The 16378-nt window shown below is 39.3% G+C and overlaps 2 protein-coding genes across 5 annotated transcripts in view; both read left to right on the top strand.

The window, feature by feature from the left end:
• csnk1g1 (casein kinase 1, gamma 1) overlaps positions 1 to 5912 on the top strand; it is a 33938-nt gene extending 28026 nt beyond the window's left edge. The window contains exons 13-14 of one of the 4 annotated variants that reach the window (XR_005707610.1): positions 1589 to 1786; positions 4500 to 5907. Coding sequence is in view for 3 of the 4 variants with exons in the window: in XM_040129431.1 (XP_039985365.1) it covers positions 1589 to 1643 (55 nt within the window). In the remaining variant the exon portion in view is untranslated. Of the gene's footprint in view, positions 1 to 638; positions 1279 to 1588 lie in introns of those variants that run through there. The other 3 variants (XM_040129431.1, XM_040129449.1, XM_040129442.1) reach the window with 3 other exon arrangements.
• Positions 5913 to 7882: 1970 nt separating this feature from the next.
• Positions 7883 to 13993, top strand: LOC120798660 (40S ribosomal protein S17-like). The gene is made up of 5 exons (XM_040143161.1): positions 7883 to 7999; positions 9884 to 10035; positions 12234 to 12339; positions 12605 to 12670; positions 13868 to 13993. Exons 1-5 carry the CDS (start codon positions 7997 to 7999, stop codon positions 13943 to 13945), a joined length of 405 nt encoding a protein of 134 aa, XP_039999095.1. The 5' UTR covers positions 7883 to 7996; the 3' UTR covers positions 13946 to 13993.
• The last annotated feature ends 2385 nt before the right edge of the window (positions 13994 to 16378 follow it).

The raw sequence follows: 16378 nt of genomic DNA on the forward strand, positions 1-16378 counted from the left end.
AGCAGCAGATTTACACATTACTAAAGTCTTTATTCGCCAAGATGTTCAAGTTTAGTAAATTCAGTAAATCAGTAGTTAAAAACTGTCTGCTAGTTACAAAGAGCTTAGGTGGGAATATGCACGCAAACTTAGTAATGGATTTACAAGTATGTTGGTCAGCCCAGTCCTGGACTATTTCTGTTGATGTATTTTTCGTGTTTTTTCACAGTCCACCAGACTTTATTAAGGAGGAGACAGGCCTTCAATGTCTTACATGAGGAAATATTAGAAAATAGGACCAAAAAAACAAGGAAATTTAATCATATGAAAGATCATATGAAATCAGACAGGGTCATTTTTTAAAAGGTGATGTTAAATGCACGTTCTTTTTGCCAATGTAGCATACATTACACAACACATTTTGATATAATAAGACCTTCGTACACAGGAATTCTGCGAGCCACGATAAGCTGCAGAGTAGATGTTCTGTAATCCTTTCTCCTTTAACTCAAACTTTCCTTCTCTGTGTCCACCTGTGTCCTGTTGGTGTGTTTGTGTGCATGTTAGTGTGGCATGTGCCGAGTCCCATCATCTTGGTCTTGCTGTATTAATCTATCTTTCTTTTCTCTTTACACTCTTTCCTCTCTCTTCTTCTGTAGCTGCGTGAAAATGCTCAACCTGTGGTGAGTCCCTCTCTGCTAGTCCACATCAGACTCATGGGACAGGGAGTGGACCAGCCTAGGCTGGGCAAAGTGGAGTTGTTATTTACAAATTTTAACTAGTCTCTCACTGGTACAGCAGTGCCAGAACACTGTCTGCCATGTGTACTACCAAGTCTCTGCCCTTTTCTACCTTTTTTTTCACCACCAACTGATGTTAAGTAATAGATGAGTAAACTGAATTGTAAACCATGCTGCAATCTGAGCAGGCATGCTAATTTAAGACTTGAGCAAATGTCACATCAGGGCGGAAAGAATAAATAAGAAATACTTTGATATAGTTATCATCCTAATATTTGTAATATTTCTAAGCTCCTATTTTGCAGCACATTTGGCTTCAGGTTAAAGGTCTTTAAACTCTTGTTGCATGGTGCACTATTATTTATTCATAAATTAATCTAAGAGTACCCAGTCACTGTCCTATGTCTTGATCCACAGCTTTTTTTTCTTGTCTTTGTATGTTCTTTTATTGACTATTCAGGCTCATCCTGTCTTGTGTGCTCTTTGTGTGCACTGCTCCATTTTTTTGCATAGGAGAAATGTTGCCTTCAGAGTCACTGCAGCGGTTTGTAGTTGAGTCCCTTCTGACATTTTTTTTTTTTTTTTTTTTGTTCTTAAAAATGGTGGGAGTTGAATAAAATTGCAAACACGTGGTGGATGGAAATGCATCCATCTTGTCCTTAGTGCTCATGTTCTACTGATCAGACCTTTTGGCAGCTGCAGTTCCCGTTATTATGATCCCAAAAACATGTATCTGTTCAGATCTGTTAGACTCAAATTAAAGCAAACTTAAAGCAGTCCGCTCATGTCTGTTGTTTTTTTTTTTTTTTTTGCTTCATCTGAAGCCTCTCTCATCTCCATATCGATTTAATGTCTGTCTATGTCTGCAGGTGCTGCTGTTTCTTCAAGCGAAAACGGAAGAAGAACACACAGAGGCACAAATGATCGTCCACCACCGGCCTAAATCGTTCAAAGTGTCCGGCTCAGTTGATTGTGATTTCAGAAATCAATAAGGTCCCGTTCAGAATAAAAGAGGACAACTGAAAGATCTTGATTGAATTGTCCTCTGGAGGGACCAGTTAAAAATGGTTTGTTGAGATGTACAAGACGCTTGTGTCTCTTGATGGGAGTCCTATTTTAATTTTTCTTTTCTTTTCTTTTTTTTCTTCTTTTTTTCTTCTTTTTTTCTTTTTTATTTTTCCCCCCCTCCTGGATGTGTGGGAATGTTTTGCAGGCCAGTCGGCCCCACGGGGAACCTAATTGTTGGAATTTTGCAGAGGATAATCTTTTTTTTTTTTTTTTTTCCTCCCCAAGACACCCAGCATTCGTATTTTTCTCTCCTCGTTTTTGGCTTTTCTTTGTTGCTGTCTCTCTTCTGTGGTATTGCCAAGGAAGAGACAGGTCTCCCTGTGAAATCTTGTCACCTTCAACCTGTTGCATACTATGGTTTCTTTTCGTTTTACTCACAAAATCATCTTTTCATTTCCCCCGTCAGTCCCAGTTCAAAGTGGTTTGCCTGTTGTTAGATTGCTAAATCATTTTGACACAAAGCCCTTCTGGTCATTCCTGACATGGGGCTGAATGTAAACCTGAACACACGAGGAGCCAAGAGTGTAACAGAGAGCATCAATCTGCTGGCCCCTGCACTTTTTTCCTCCCAAAGAGGTCAACCCTGGAACTGGGACCCAGGCCTGAGAGAACAGACGACCAGAGACTTCTCCTGCGCTGTTCTCTCCGAGGATGATTTCTGCTCATGCTGCTTGGTTAAAGCACTCCCCTTAACCACGCCGCTGTCAAAACACACTACAGTCTCTTTTGACTATCATGCAGTTTTGCTCCTGTCGGCTTTGTGATCATGAGCGGCAACCTGACTCTTGTAGATGCGGCTGAAAAAAAGAAAAAAAAAAAATGCTATTTATGCTATTTATCTCTTGGTTGCTACCAGTTTTCTTACTAATTCTAAAACATACACATTGAATGTCTGGACAGAAAAGTAAACGACTTTGGAGCATTCATATAATCTGTTATGCGCATGGAAAGGAAATTGCAGTTAGGGAGTTAAGACCAATGTTTAAAAAAGGAACAAAGTGACACCAAAATTAAGTGGATTTGTGGGTTGGGAGAGTCTTAATTGTTCTTGATCTTAATAATGTGATGGTTAATAACGGACTCTACACCAGTAGACACCGGGGGATGTTGCTTTGGAGCGACAAGAGAAACTGGTGTGATATGGTTTGGAGATTGAATCACAGCCTCTCGACGCTACTGTCCAATGCCTTAACCCCAACCAGTCGACCACCACACACCACACCACCAGCTGGATGAACAAGTTGGCAGCACGATGGTTGTGAGATTTGCTGCACAACTTTTGGGGTCACCTGTATAATAAAGCCCATTGCTGCAGACTGTTCCCAGCTAGCATCAGAGCAGTTAATGACTTCCCATGTAACACTGACGATATATTCTCAAAAAAAAAAGCAATGCCAAATGTAATGTTTGGTGTGACATTCTGTAATGGTGTTAAGATGTCCCTGCCCCTGCGTGCCCTGTCTGAAGACCCCCGTGCTGCAAAAGCGACGTTTGATGTTTGGGTCCCTCTCCTCGACGCTGAGAGAGCAAACCTTGTGTCACGGCGAAGGGCGGATAAGAACATGTCCATACCATTATTGTATTTTTATTTAGTGTCATGGAGGACTGCCTTGAAACAATATCCTCAAAACGTCACCTTGCCTATCCTCCTGACAGAGAGTGAATTACCGTACATAGGTGTTTTATTTTTTTATTTTATATCTTGCTAATGTGAATTTTTTTGAATGCAATTTTTGTTTTCCATTCCAAATAGCCATGGTTTTATGGGGAAAGAGAGGGTAACAAAAAAAAAAGGAAAAGGAAAAAAAAAAAGAAGCTCGAAACCATGACTGCACTACATTTGTTGACCCCGGCTTTCCCTGAAAAGACCCTGCCTTCTTAATACTGTACTTTAAACGTGCTGATTACTTTAATTGTAGCTGCCTCGTGTGCTAGGCCTTCCCTATAGGGTGCAGGGAATACACTTTAAAATTGATTTTTATCCCCGCCCGCTCCTTTTTTTGTGCCATGACACCCTCCTCCCACCCCTCTTCTCTCTGCGCGCACACACAGACACACACACAGACACGCACACACGCAAGTCCTAGATGAATCAACTCTCAGCGGAGTGTTTAGATTTGGCGTTTTGTGGACTTGCTCCATCATCTTTAGAAAATACAATGTTGTAGATGTTGCAAACTATCTCAATGAATCAGTATGTAAACCTGCTTGTTGCGTGTATTTACACTGTATAGCTTTTGGTTAATTCTTACCCCTGACATGTCAGTTACTCCAGGGTCTAAGTTATTGTGTTATTGAAAGTACTTGAATATGAAAATCTATGGGACCTTTTCGGTTTGTTTGTTTTTATTTTCGTGGTCATTATCTTAATATTTCCACACATAGGATTTGAGAGGAACGGTGGGAAAAAAGAAAAGGCTATTTGAATGACAGGTATTCATTTCTTTGAGATGTCTTAGTGCCTCTTGAGTATGTTGGACAGGTGAAGTTTGTCAGACTCACCTGTGGAGTCTTGTGTTAGCTGGTGTAAATGACCGGATGAGGCTTTAGCTAGTCACTAGCTTTACCCAGGAGAGGTGCAGTTAGATGTGGGTTTGGAGGTTAAAATCACTATTTTTTTTTTGTCTCTGTGAAACATTCATTGTAATGTACCTTTTTATCTGGTGAGGGTGAATCCCCCTTTTTTTTTTTTCTTTTTTTTTTTTTCTTCAGACATCAAACCTGTGACATCTGCTGCCTATGATTCTCCCCTCAAAGCATCAGCGGCACCTGGAGTGTTCTTATTCCAGCTACCTGAGAAAAGTTGAAAGTATTCCTGTGTAGTGAGATGGATATCAAGACTATACAGCCTTCAGTGTTTTTTCCCCCCGAATTCCTCGAGTGCCATTCCTGAGACTACTACTAGCCCCATGCCTTTTACCTGTGCCAGAAAAATATGAAGTTGAATGTTTTTTTGACCATTGCATTCCACCTTGTGTCCTTGATGTGTCCACTGTCATTTTGAAAAATCTCAGAGCGACATGGCTCAATTCAGTACCATGAAGTGTTGGAGAGTGTCAGTAAAAGTGTTTTGTGAGGTTTTTTTTTCCCGTCGGTTTCTTTCTTACGTCGCAACTCAAAAGAAACGGACCAGGTTTATTATTTCTGAGTCGAATACGTGACTGAGCATCTCTGCGGCGTCTGTTCCTTTATCCTTAAACTGTGGGACGCCTCACCCTTCGGCTCACGGCTGACATGGTAGATATAGACATACTGTATTACGCCGATGTATTTACTTTTTACTCTCTGGGCCTCGTACAGAGCAGTATAGGAGAACTCTGTATGATTTTTATCCGCATGGCTTATCTGGAGACGACGGCGAGCGGTCTCTCCCACCCAGTGAATTTTTCTCTCCTGCAGGGCTCATTTACTGTCGGGTCACTGAGACGTTATGGCTTCCAGTCTTCACGTGAAAATAAATGAGTTTTTCATGTCTTCTCACAGCACATTCCATTTCAGATCTCATCATTTCTCACACAGTTCACCTCAGTCAGACTCGTTTTTATGGCCGCGGTTGTGTGTAACTCATCCCTGTGTGTCAAAGCCGTGTAAATCAAAGCAAAAGGACAGCTAAAGTGTGAATGAATGGCTTAGGTCTTTTTTGGGTTCTCTGGCACTTTTTCCCCTTGTTGCTGTACTGTAGAATTGTCTTGGATTTACTGTATATTTTTCTTTGAAGGAGAGGTTTAGGGTGACATTTACTGCAATATCGTGATGATTATTTGAAAATTGTAAATTGTACAGTGTTCACTATTGTAGTCTGTTTTTTCTGTTGGGATTCCATATAAAAGATGTATTCTTTGAGTTTTTTTTATTTTATTTTATTTTTTTTCCTCTTAGACTGTGGAAAATCAAATTGTACAGCTCCAAGAGTTTATCCTCCCCTCAACGTTTTTTTTTTTTTTTTTTTTTTTCTCCCAGAGCTATGATTAAGAGAAATCTTAAAACTGTAAATAAATATTATTGTGTTGAAATATGAATGTCACTTCAAAAATGTATTCGAATGAGTTAGTCAAGGGCTTCAAGAATGAAGGACCCACATTTCTTCTTTTTATGGTTTCATATTTTTAATTTGCAGAAAGGTAAAGGTCCTTTTTATCGGAGATGCCTGTTTTTTTTTTTTTTTTTTTTTTTTTCCCCTCATTGAATTCATATAATGTGTCACACATGAACCTTATGAAATCACTTTTTATTCCCTCCACACCTAAAGGGAAACTCCAGTTTGCACCCTTTTTTATGTAAAATAAAAGATCTCTCCACCTTGTGGGAATGTCTTCTGTGAAGTGATGTGCACCAACTTCTCCAGAGACTCGGTATCCTAACGTTTGTCAAGTGGTGAATTTGCAAAGGTGATGGGTCCCGCTAGTTTAGATAAATGTTGGAATAGATTTACGAGTTCATGAGTTTCAAATATTGATGAGAAAAGTTTAGTTCTTGCTTTTCATCTAAGTGTCTGTTAGGATTTCACTCTGACGTATTGGAACTTATCGGATCACTTGATGTGTGTCTGCTTTAAAATCTCATCGTGTGGGCACAGAAGCCATCTGCTTAGGTAGTTGAAGACAAAATTGTATTTTTTATTTTATCATTTATACTAGAAATTATTTTATTACCAATTGTATACCAATCCTACACTACACTCCATCGTGACAATTAACAAGTATGACGAAAGGAGACCGTCCTCTAAAGAACTTGGTCTTAGATCTCATCTTGACAATATTGGAGGAATTTAGTGTGAAAATAACAAAAATGTTGAAGGAGGCTTTTTTTTTTTTTTTCCTCCCAGTTATATTGACATTTATTTCCAAATTATGTCATTAAGCTTGAAGTTGTTACACTAAATAGTACGATCGCTCATGGCAGTTAGTACAGTGGCTCATGACTCTCTAAAGTGAAGTAATGCCAACTCCCAATCTTAATGAAATGCATGAATTGCATTTTCACGTTCTTAGAATATATTATATTGCCAAAAATAAGCGTTTTGCCATTTTAAATTTGCAGCAAAAATGTGATACAAAATACCGACATACTTTATATTGCAGCACAGGAGTTGGATATATATTTTTTTTTTCCTTAGGTAGGAAGTAATAAAATGCATTCACTTCAAGTTTATTCGTTTTTAGGTTTTGAGTCTTATAATATGGTTACTAGTCCTCCTGGGGTCCACAAGGAATGGTCCAGCACACTCAGATAATGTACTGACGTTGACATACATCAGAGAGAAATTATGTACATTGATTTTATTACATTTATCAGTTGTAGTTAATGGTTTTCTTTTAGCCAGATGCTGTTGAAAGGAAAGTTGAATGTCACTTAACACACATTAGTAGTTGATTTTACATGTGATGATTTTTAAAAATCTTTTTTTATATTTTTACGTCGTCCTTTCCAATTCAATCCATGCAGCCATGTTCATGAACTAAAATAATATATAAGTTTGTGATCTAAAGAGAGAAAAATAAGCTAGTTGTAAAATTTGAAAAGCAATCAAATTAGGGCTACAGTTAATAATTATTTGAATTATCGATTTGGTCTATAAAATGCCCCCCAAAAGAGGGGGGGGGGTGCCCATCACAATTTCCCAGAGCCCAAAGGGACACATTCAAATAGCTTGTTTTGTCCAACTAACATTTCAGAACCCAAAGATAGTTCACTTACTATCATATGTGACAAAGAAAAGCAGCAAATCCTCACATTTGAGAAGCTGGAGTTTTGAGCAATTTTGCTTGACAAATGACTGAAAGTATTAACTGATTATCAAAATAGTTGTCGATTTTCTTTCAGTCGACTAATCGATTGATAGACTAACTGTTGCAGCTCTGAATATAAAAAAACAATAATCTTGATATATTTGACATTTAAGGCTTGGACACATTTCAGTGCAACTTGTTTACATTTACTCAAGGAAGATGATTAATACAGGTATTTTACTTGAAATCGAGTTGTTTTTTTTCATTGTGACTCTACTGATTTCACTTAATTAAAGGATTTGAGTACTTTTTTGAATTAAATGAAATTTGTGTGAAAATGTTTTCTCGATTGCTTTTTACCTTCGAGTGCAGTCCCCTCCTCCCGCCGCTGGCCGGCGGTGTGGCGTGACCCAGCAGCTCGCAGACCATAAACTTCCTGTATGACCCTCCGGTGTCTCTCTTCCACCGGTCCAAGCCAACATGGTGGGTACACGAAGGGACGTCTCCCTTCACCAGCCCTCACAATCCTCTCTAATCCTCACCGTCGGGGCTGCCCACCAAGCGGCCGCACGCATCAGTCCGCACACGGGCGGCCCAGAGATTTCCCGGCGCCGGGTTGCGATGCACTCTCAGTGGAGTTGAGCAGAAAATGTGAACACAGGCTAAACGTTCCCCCTTTTCACAAGGGTCAGTTAACCGGCCACTGGTCCGGCTAAGAGCCGCAAGAATAACACCGGTACTCGTGTGTTTTAATGAATAAACAGTGCCGGGTCGGCTCGCTTCATGTCGTTGTCCGCTTTATAAATTTTATCGGACATGGTCGCCGTTAGTTTCAGAGGAAAACTCTCCTCCTAACGTCAGTTTCATCCGCTTCTAAACCCGATAATGAAGGTTTAAAAATCCAGGACGAAACTCGCAGTGAAATCTGAATTTTCGTATCTGGAATGGGCCTGAAATAGTTTTAATTACGTGACCACTCAGCATTTTATTTTATTTTATTTTTGCAGGTCACGTAAAGCTTAATATCCGGTGTAATATCCGCTCTGAAGTTGGCTGCCCACGCGACAGTCAAGTGGAAGGTTAAGGGGAAACTTAAAAATTAAAATAAGAAGATTCCAGAGATGTGAGACTGTGTTTTATACAGTTTTTACAATGTCCTTGTTAAACCAGTCCAGATTTGACAGGTCCAAGTATAGAACCAGTCTGATGTGGGCTTTGGGTGGGGGGGTCGCGCAGTGAAATCTCCCTTTTTCCTCTGTTTTGACAAAGAGAATAAAGGTGTCACCAACCTGTAAATGTGTTTTTTAAACGTTCACTGAAGTTTGCTTGTTAATCAAGTCCAGGTTCATGAAGTTCAAGTGGATTTCATAAACCTGGACGGGTCAGACGTGAGCCTGGACTTCAGTGGAAAACAGACCAGGTCTTTTTAAGAAAGACCTAGTCTGTTTTTGTCTGGATGTGGAAAACGCAGTTCATTTTTTTATTTTTAATGCATTTTTTAAATTGATTTATTTATTTTTTGGCTTTCATAAATAAAATAAAGGTTTCACGAATCTGAAAGTGGGTTTTAAACCGCGTTAAGGCTGTTTAAACAACCAGAATGTCTTAACACCTGCTCACAACAACACGTGGTGCAAAAAACAAAGAATTAGTTGCTCAGTGTTGTAACTTAAGTTGCCTCTAACTTTCCTCAATAAGTGTCAAAAACGTTGATTTCAGTTTTATCACAAAATGTATTAAAAAGTATGAATTTTCTTACACAAAGTTCTTATATAATTTGCAGGTTAGGAAATGCCAGAGCCCTTGCCCCAGGACTGTAAAATTCATATGTGGACCTGAAATGAATTAGTTATTTCTTGATTGGTTAATTCATCCATCCATTTTCTGCCGCCTGTCCAGGTCCAGATTGTGTTTAAGGATTAATTAGGGATATTATTAGGAATTATTGTTATTAACTGCTGGGAAGTAACGCCAAAAATGTGATATGTAAGTAAATTCATGCACTTAGTAAACAATTCTAGGTCTAATCGTTCCTACAGGTTTTCATTGATATCACTCAAGAAGATGAAAAAGGCTTAAAATTTTTATTCCTCTATGTGGTTTTTAAAGAGTCCTTAGAGGGGAAATAACCTCCGCAGTGTAATTACAGTGAACTCGTGCTCGGAAGGGCCTGAAAAATTTACCTATCTTAAAAGAGCAAGTGGAAATGCTTCGCTTTGATCTCGGGCTGTTGAAGTGGCAAATTCTGCCTTTTTTATTTATAGTGTCTCCGGGCAGAGGGGTTTTATTGATCGTTTTACTGGCCCTCTGGTTATCGATGGTACGATTTATTATTTGTCGGATTGCGTCTGTTTGGCTTCTCTTCAGGGTCGAGTCAGGACCAAGACAGTCAAGAAGGCCGCCAGGGTCATCATCGAGAAGTACTACACGCGTCTGGGCAACGACTTCCACACCAACAAGAGGGTGTGCGAGGAGATCGCCATCATCCCCAGCAAGCCTCTGCGCAACAAAATTGCAGGGTAAGTGGAATTTCAACTGTTGCTGCTGTGTTTTTTTTTTTTTTTTCAGACTGTATACTGCAGAAACCCACACTCCTGCCAGCTGATGTTCACTTGCTCAGACCTCGGATCAGTTTTATCAGTCGGATACGACTTGCCCTGCACAAGTGATTGTGTTCTGAGTGTTGTTTCACCTCAGATTTGACGGTGACATGAAAGTGTTCCTCAGCAGCTGCGGAAAGCTTCAGCTTACTCCCATAACCCGCTCGATGTGGATTCACTAAAAACTCAACTGTCACAGGAGCCGAAAGCAGCAGTGCGTGTTGTTATTGCCTGATCACAGCAGACCGGCATCGATCAGTTGAAAAAATTGATTGAAAAAAATCCATTTATCGTTTCAGTTGCTTTTCAAGCAAAAAGGCCAAACATCCTCTGGCTTCAACCTTGTACATGTGGTGATGTGTTGCTTTTCTTTGTTGTACATTCAATTTGAAAACATCACCTTGGACTCTGGTCAGTTATAACCCGGCATTTTTCAATATTTTCTGACATTTTATAGACAGACCAATTCAACAATTAATAGTAATTTTAAAAAAATCTTCAGATTAATCTATAATGAAAATAATCATTAAATGTGTCCCTAGACCTCGGCTTAATTATCCAGAAAGATCAAATTTATGTCTTTAACAGTCGCAGTTAAATTATCTCATAAAAAATGCCTTTGCAGAAATGATCACTGAAGTATGCTGCTGGTTGTGGTTGTATCTGTTGTTCCCGGTTTTATGGGACTTCTGACTTGCTAGTTACACTTGTCAATCCTCTCAGTATCTCTTAGAAAGATCCCACTTATCTCACTCACAGTAGTGAGAAATATCAGAGGAAATCTTCTCTTGGCGTCACAGTTTGACACTGTGAAGAGAGTACGAGCCGTCGAGTCGCTTCTGGCGCTGTTCGAGTCTGCTCTGCATTAGATGTAGAGTCTGAGAGATGAGCAGAAAAAGGGTAGTGCTTGACACAAACATGCCTTTTATCTTTATGCACATTGGCCGTCATGCGCTCTTAGCTCGGCAAGACCTTTCATTTGTAATCAAGATAATCCTGATTCATGATTGCGATCGTGATAATCATCGTGATGATCATGAACGTGTGTGCTGGACCGTGTAGTTTGTCTTGTAGATAAGTAACTGATAAGTCGCTGATGCTTGTGCTCATTGCCAAAAAGCTTCGAGATGTTTGGCGTGGATGTCAACATTACTGAATAAAACAATTTAAAGAAAGATGAGCGGTGAACTTGTTGTTTTGTCAGCTCGGTTCTGCTCACTCTGTTAACAATCTCAGTTCAAGACAGTGTTTTCATGTTCAGAATTAATAGAATAATTTCATAAAGTGTATGATCAGTGCGAATGGAGATGTAGCGAAGGAACGTTTCGGTCCTGTAGACGCACCTCTCTCAGTTTTCCAGACATTCGTCCTGGTATGTCAGCTGTCACAGCCAGACCGTGTTCTCTTTGCTGTAGCCTTGAGCCTTCAAGATTGATGTCAGAATGAAGACTGTTAATGTTAGTAGTCAGTGGAAGCCAGTGGAGCGAGTCGGCAGGCGGCGTGTTCCCTCAGAGCCATGACTGCTGTGGTCTCCTCCAGCTGTTCGTCTGAATTGAACATTTGCGCCGCTTGTAACGGCGTCCTTGTAAGCGAGGCTTTTTTGGTGAGAAACTGCAGTTAATCAGAGTTTATGCTGAAGAAACAGAGGCGCGTTGTTTTGCTGCATTGCAGTTAGTGTGCCGCAGCTGTGTGCTTTGACTAAAGTGTTGTTGTGGCTCCCACCTTTGTGCGGACCAGACTTACGCGCCTCATCATACTTTTTCTAGACAGCTGCTGGTCAGTCATGTGCCTATTAAGCAGACGTTAAATGCAGAGGTAGTTTATATATAGCCAAATATTTGTTTTTAAAAGAATGTTTCCTTTAGTCTGAATTATCAGAAATGTTGACAGATGTTACCAAAGTAATGTCTTTAAACGGATAACAAAACGTTGAAATCGTTTTATATAATTCAATGAAACTGAGGAAAAAAATGGCATTTTGAAGTTATATTTGCTATTTTTACATTACATGTCTATAAATGATCAAGCAGCTAATTATCCAGGGACTATAAACTACAAGTGTGTAGTCTCGTTCCTTATACTCATATAATGACAATGTTTTCTGGTTTGTGTCTCAGGTATGTGACACACCTGATGAAGCGTATCCAGCGCGGTCCAGTCAGAGGAATCTCCATCAAGCTGCAGGAGGAGGAGAGGGAGAGGAGGGACAACTACGTCCCAGAGGTCTGTTCACGCTCTTTTCTCTGTCTTATCTGTGTGTAATGAGACGGCAGAGCTGTTCCTCGGGTTTGGGGTCTCTCATACGTCCTGCAGTTTTTAGAAGAGCTTTGGTTGAATTTTTTCTGAGGTTGCAGTCAGCCGCTGCAGGTTAGATGAATCACTTTCGCTGGCTGTTGATGTCAGACGTTTCTTTTCCCTGAAAGTTAGAAAAGACTCACTTCAGACAGCTAATGAGTGTTTTTTTTTTTTTTTTAATCTCCTCCTCTAGATTTCTGCTCTGGACCAGGAGCTCATCGAGGTGGATCCAGACACAAAGGAAATGCTCAAGATGCTGGTAAGTGTAAAATACATTTTGCTGCTTTTCTTAGTGACAGATGAGGAGATTTTGTTCTAAACCTGGGCCCATATTTATCAAACTGCTAAAAGTAAAGTTTTTGTACTTCATTGACAGACCAAGTAAAAATCTGACACTTGCGTGCAGATGATCAATTGTGTGATCACTAGAAAGTTGCTACTAAACGTTACGTTTGCACTTTGCTATTAGTAGGAGTAAGTCACTGGATGAATGTCTTATTCCTCACATTCAGTGAAGAACTTTTTATCTCTTAAGTTGCTACTTAGAGCTTTCTTTAGTTTTAATTCTTCAAAGTTTGATGAATACGGGCCCTGAAGATTCTCTCTCTGATTACATAGCAATTCAAATTAATCCTGAATAATCTGTAGAGATATTTCTCACGGCAGAAATCCTGACTCGTATGACCAAGTAAATTTATTGAACACATTTAAAAGCAAATGTTGACCTTTCCGCAGTGATGACAGCTGCGTTCAGATAAAAGAAACAAACGTAATTATGAAAATCAATAATTTAGTACGTGGATGAATAACATGAACAACTGGAATGGCACTCAGTAGAGCGCATACCTCCGCCAAGGCCAAACAATCCTAAACGTCTTATGATAGAAAAATAAAAAGGAAGTAGTCTGATAACATCAATGATTTATCGGTCATTAAACATTGTAAGTACAACTGGGTGTGTAATGTAAATTCAGCATTTTCTTCCACCAGATTCAGATTATTAACTGGATCTGCACCAAATTTTTCAAGCAAAAACAAATATTTGCACATTTCAGCCTCTCAAGAAGAACATTTGCTGCTTTTCTTGGTCAGAGGTCATTGCAAATTGAATATGTGGGGGGTTTTGAACCTTCTGCTCAGCAAAAGTGCCCATTTTTGGATGTTTCATAGACTAAGCAATTAATTGGCATAGTAAAGGGCAGATCAGTGGATAATGAAAATAATCATTAGCTGCAACCATAATCAAATGTACGTCAAAAACTGACCTATACGCTTAATTGACTGTCAGAATAGTTGATGATTAATTTTCTGTCAGTTAATCGTTGTAGCTCCGATAACAGTATTTATCACAGCAACTTTTCGGACTTCCCCAGACAGAAATAAATGAACTGCACGTGATGAATAATATTTCTGTTTATTCACCTAAATCACGAAGACTTTTTTCTTCCTCTTGTAGGATTTCGGTGGCCTCTCCAATCTTCAGGTCACTCAGCCAACTATTGGAATGAACTTCAAAACACCACGAGGACTGTAGAATCATGTGTAAAAACCTTCTTAATAAAGAGACGTAATTAATTATTCATGAGAATGGCCCCTCTTTTTGTTTTACCCAGGAAGTGATGATTAACGATCCTTTTTAAATGATACATTAAGAGCAAAATGGAGGAAAGCCTCAGAGCGGTGGAGAGCAACTAAGTATATTTTCAAGTGCTGTACTGAAGCACAGTCCAAAGAATGGGTGCAAACTTGTGTATAAGAACTTTTATTTTCTTCTCTCCAGCCCTCAGTCCTTTCACGGCCCCTCAGATTTACGTTGTGACCCTTCGGAGGGGCCGGACCCCTGGGTTGGGGACCACTGCACTAAACCACCTCACTGTATATAGCAAAACTAGCTGCACCTCACATAGCTACAACGGTAAAATGCTGCTTGCACATCAGTGAATCAGCACATTTCACTGCAGAGTTATTACCTTTTTCCCGAGAAGAATTCTGAACTTTTACTTAAGTAAAGTGCAGGACTTTTACTTGTAATGGAGTACTTTTACATTGGTATATTACTGGTACTTGTACTTCAGTAAATGAGCTTAGCACTTCTTCCACTACTGCATAGCCGTTAGATTTTTCAAATAGCATGCACACAGCCAGGCAAGAGTGTCAAACTGATGGAAGTCATTAGAAAAACACAGGGATGTTCTGTTTCCGCTCATCGGTGAGAGTTGGCAGTGATTCACTGTTGTGCTGGAAAACCTTCAGGAAAGCTAAACGCTGACTTTAGAATCCAACTAATTTCAGAAATAACTGGTGATTTCGCACGACCACCCAAGATTTTAGAGATTTTTTTTTTTTTTTACAGTCGGCACTTACAGTGTGTGACAAGTTAGTGTGTTAATGAGAAAAATTCAGACTTTCGCTGTAGCCATGCTGGCACTCGAACAGCTAATGAAAGAGCACTGGAAAGGACAGTCTGATTTGGTAGGAAACACTGGAGTAATATTAAATTGATCAACTTTTATAAGTCAATGAAATTTACATTTAAATGACGTATTTATAAAAAGAAACTAATTTTGCTAAGAACAATCCTGGGCTCTGCCTGTTGCTGCTCTGTGGATTAGACTTAATTTTTTTACACATTGTCTTTAAAGTGATCACAAAGGTAATTAAATTTTATTCATGTAAAATTTTATATGAAAAAAGCACAAGCAAATAGTTAACGGGCAAATTTAATGATTTTCTTTTACTATAAGTTAATAAATGCACAATTTAAATGAAAATGCAATCATTTTAATTAAAGCATATAAATTACATCCTTTAAAGTGTTAAATGACCACTGCAAAAGTTTATTACTCCACAGTCAGGTTACCTTCAGGTCTTTAAGTCTTTAAGAGCTGTTGAATTCAGTTCCCTCAGAAAAAAGCCTTAGTGGGTATTAAAAAGTCTTAAATTTCATTCTTCCCTGTCATAGACAGCAACATTACTCATTAGTCATACCTTTTGGCTGTTGGGAGACAGTTTCCAGGAAGCTGCTGACTCAGAATGGACAAATGTCGAATTTTTAGCAAAGACTTCAATGAATAAATTCATTATTTTTAAATTGGTTCATCCATCCATCAGTTTCCTGACGCTTATCGCGGTCCAGGCATGGACAGACTATGAGACAGTGGACCCCTGGGAAGAGACGAAGAAGGCCCCCACGCATCCCTCCTACAGAGTCTCCCCCAGACTGAAAGACACCAAACGACTACAAACAAGTCTGCGGTCAAACAAGTCCCCAGAGCCCACACACTGGAGGCCTGTTTTCGGTAATCCATGCATAGTTCCAGGTCATCACATTAATTGTTTTTACTGCATTACTAGCAATTATTGTTATGTACGGCTCGATAGTGGTGACAAAGATGTGACATCTTATTGGCCTCATTGTTTGTTCTCCATCGTCCTTCGAGTGGTATGACAGTGAAAAAGGAATTGAATTGCATTCTATGCAGTATTAAAAAGGTCTCTCAGAGTCTTAAATTCAATTTGGTGAACACTGCAGAGACCCTGACGCGACGCAGCTGGTGTAAAAAAAACAAAACAAAAAGTGTTCGATGAGGATGTGTTTGAGTTCACCCTCAGGATTTTCTGTCAGCGATATCAGGGAAATGAATGAGAAACAGCTCCATCGCCTCATTCCCTGAATCCCTCTACTCAAGAGTTGCATGATGGGAACCAGAACTGCAGCAATCAATCATTTCATTTTTGATTGACATGTCAGTTATGTTTTTGATTAATCGATTGGTCTGTAAAAAAAAAAAAAAAAAAAGTTAACATCCTTGTTATAGTTTCCCACAGCCCAAGGTGACGTTTTCAAATGTCATTTTTTGTTCAACCTTCAGTCCAAAACCCAAATATATTCAGTTTACTAATGTAGAATAAAAGCTTCAGATTGTTAACATTTGTAAAGGTGAAATCAGCAAATATTTAGAATAAC

The sequence above is a fragment of the Xiphias gladius genome, chromosome 1 (genome assembly GCF_016859285.1).
Source record: "Xiphias gladius isolate SHS-SW01 ecotype Sanya breed wild chromosome 1, ASM1685928v1, whole genome shotgun sequence".
Classification (NCBI taxonomy): Eukaryota; Metazoa; Chordata; class Actinopteri; order Istiophoriformes; family Xiphiidae; genus Xiphias; species Xiphias gladius.

Bases quoted from the DNA above. Each gene is read 5' to 3' on its own strand.
- LOC120798660 (XM_040143161.1), top strand. The intron at 10,036-12,233 runs GTAAGTGGAATT...TTTGTGTCTCAG, and splicing joins CTGCGCAACAAAATTGCAGG to GTATGTGACACACCTGATGA. The intron at 12,671-13,867 runs GTAAGTGTAAAA...TTCCTCTTGTAG, and splicing joins AGGAAATGCTCAAGATGCTG to GATTTCGGTGGCCTCTCCAA.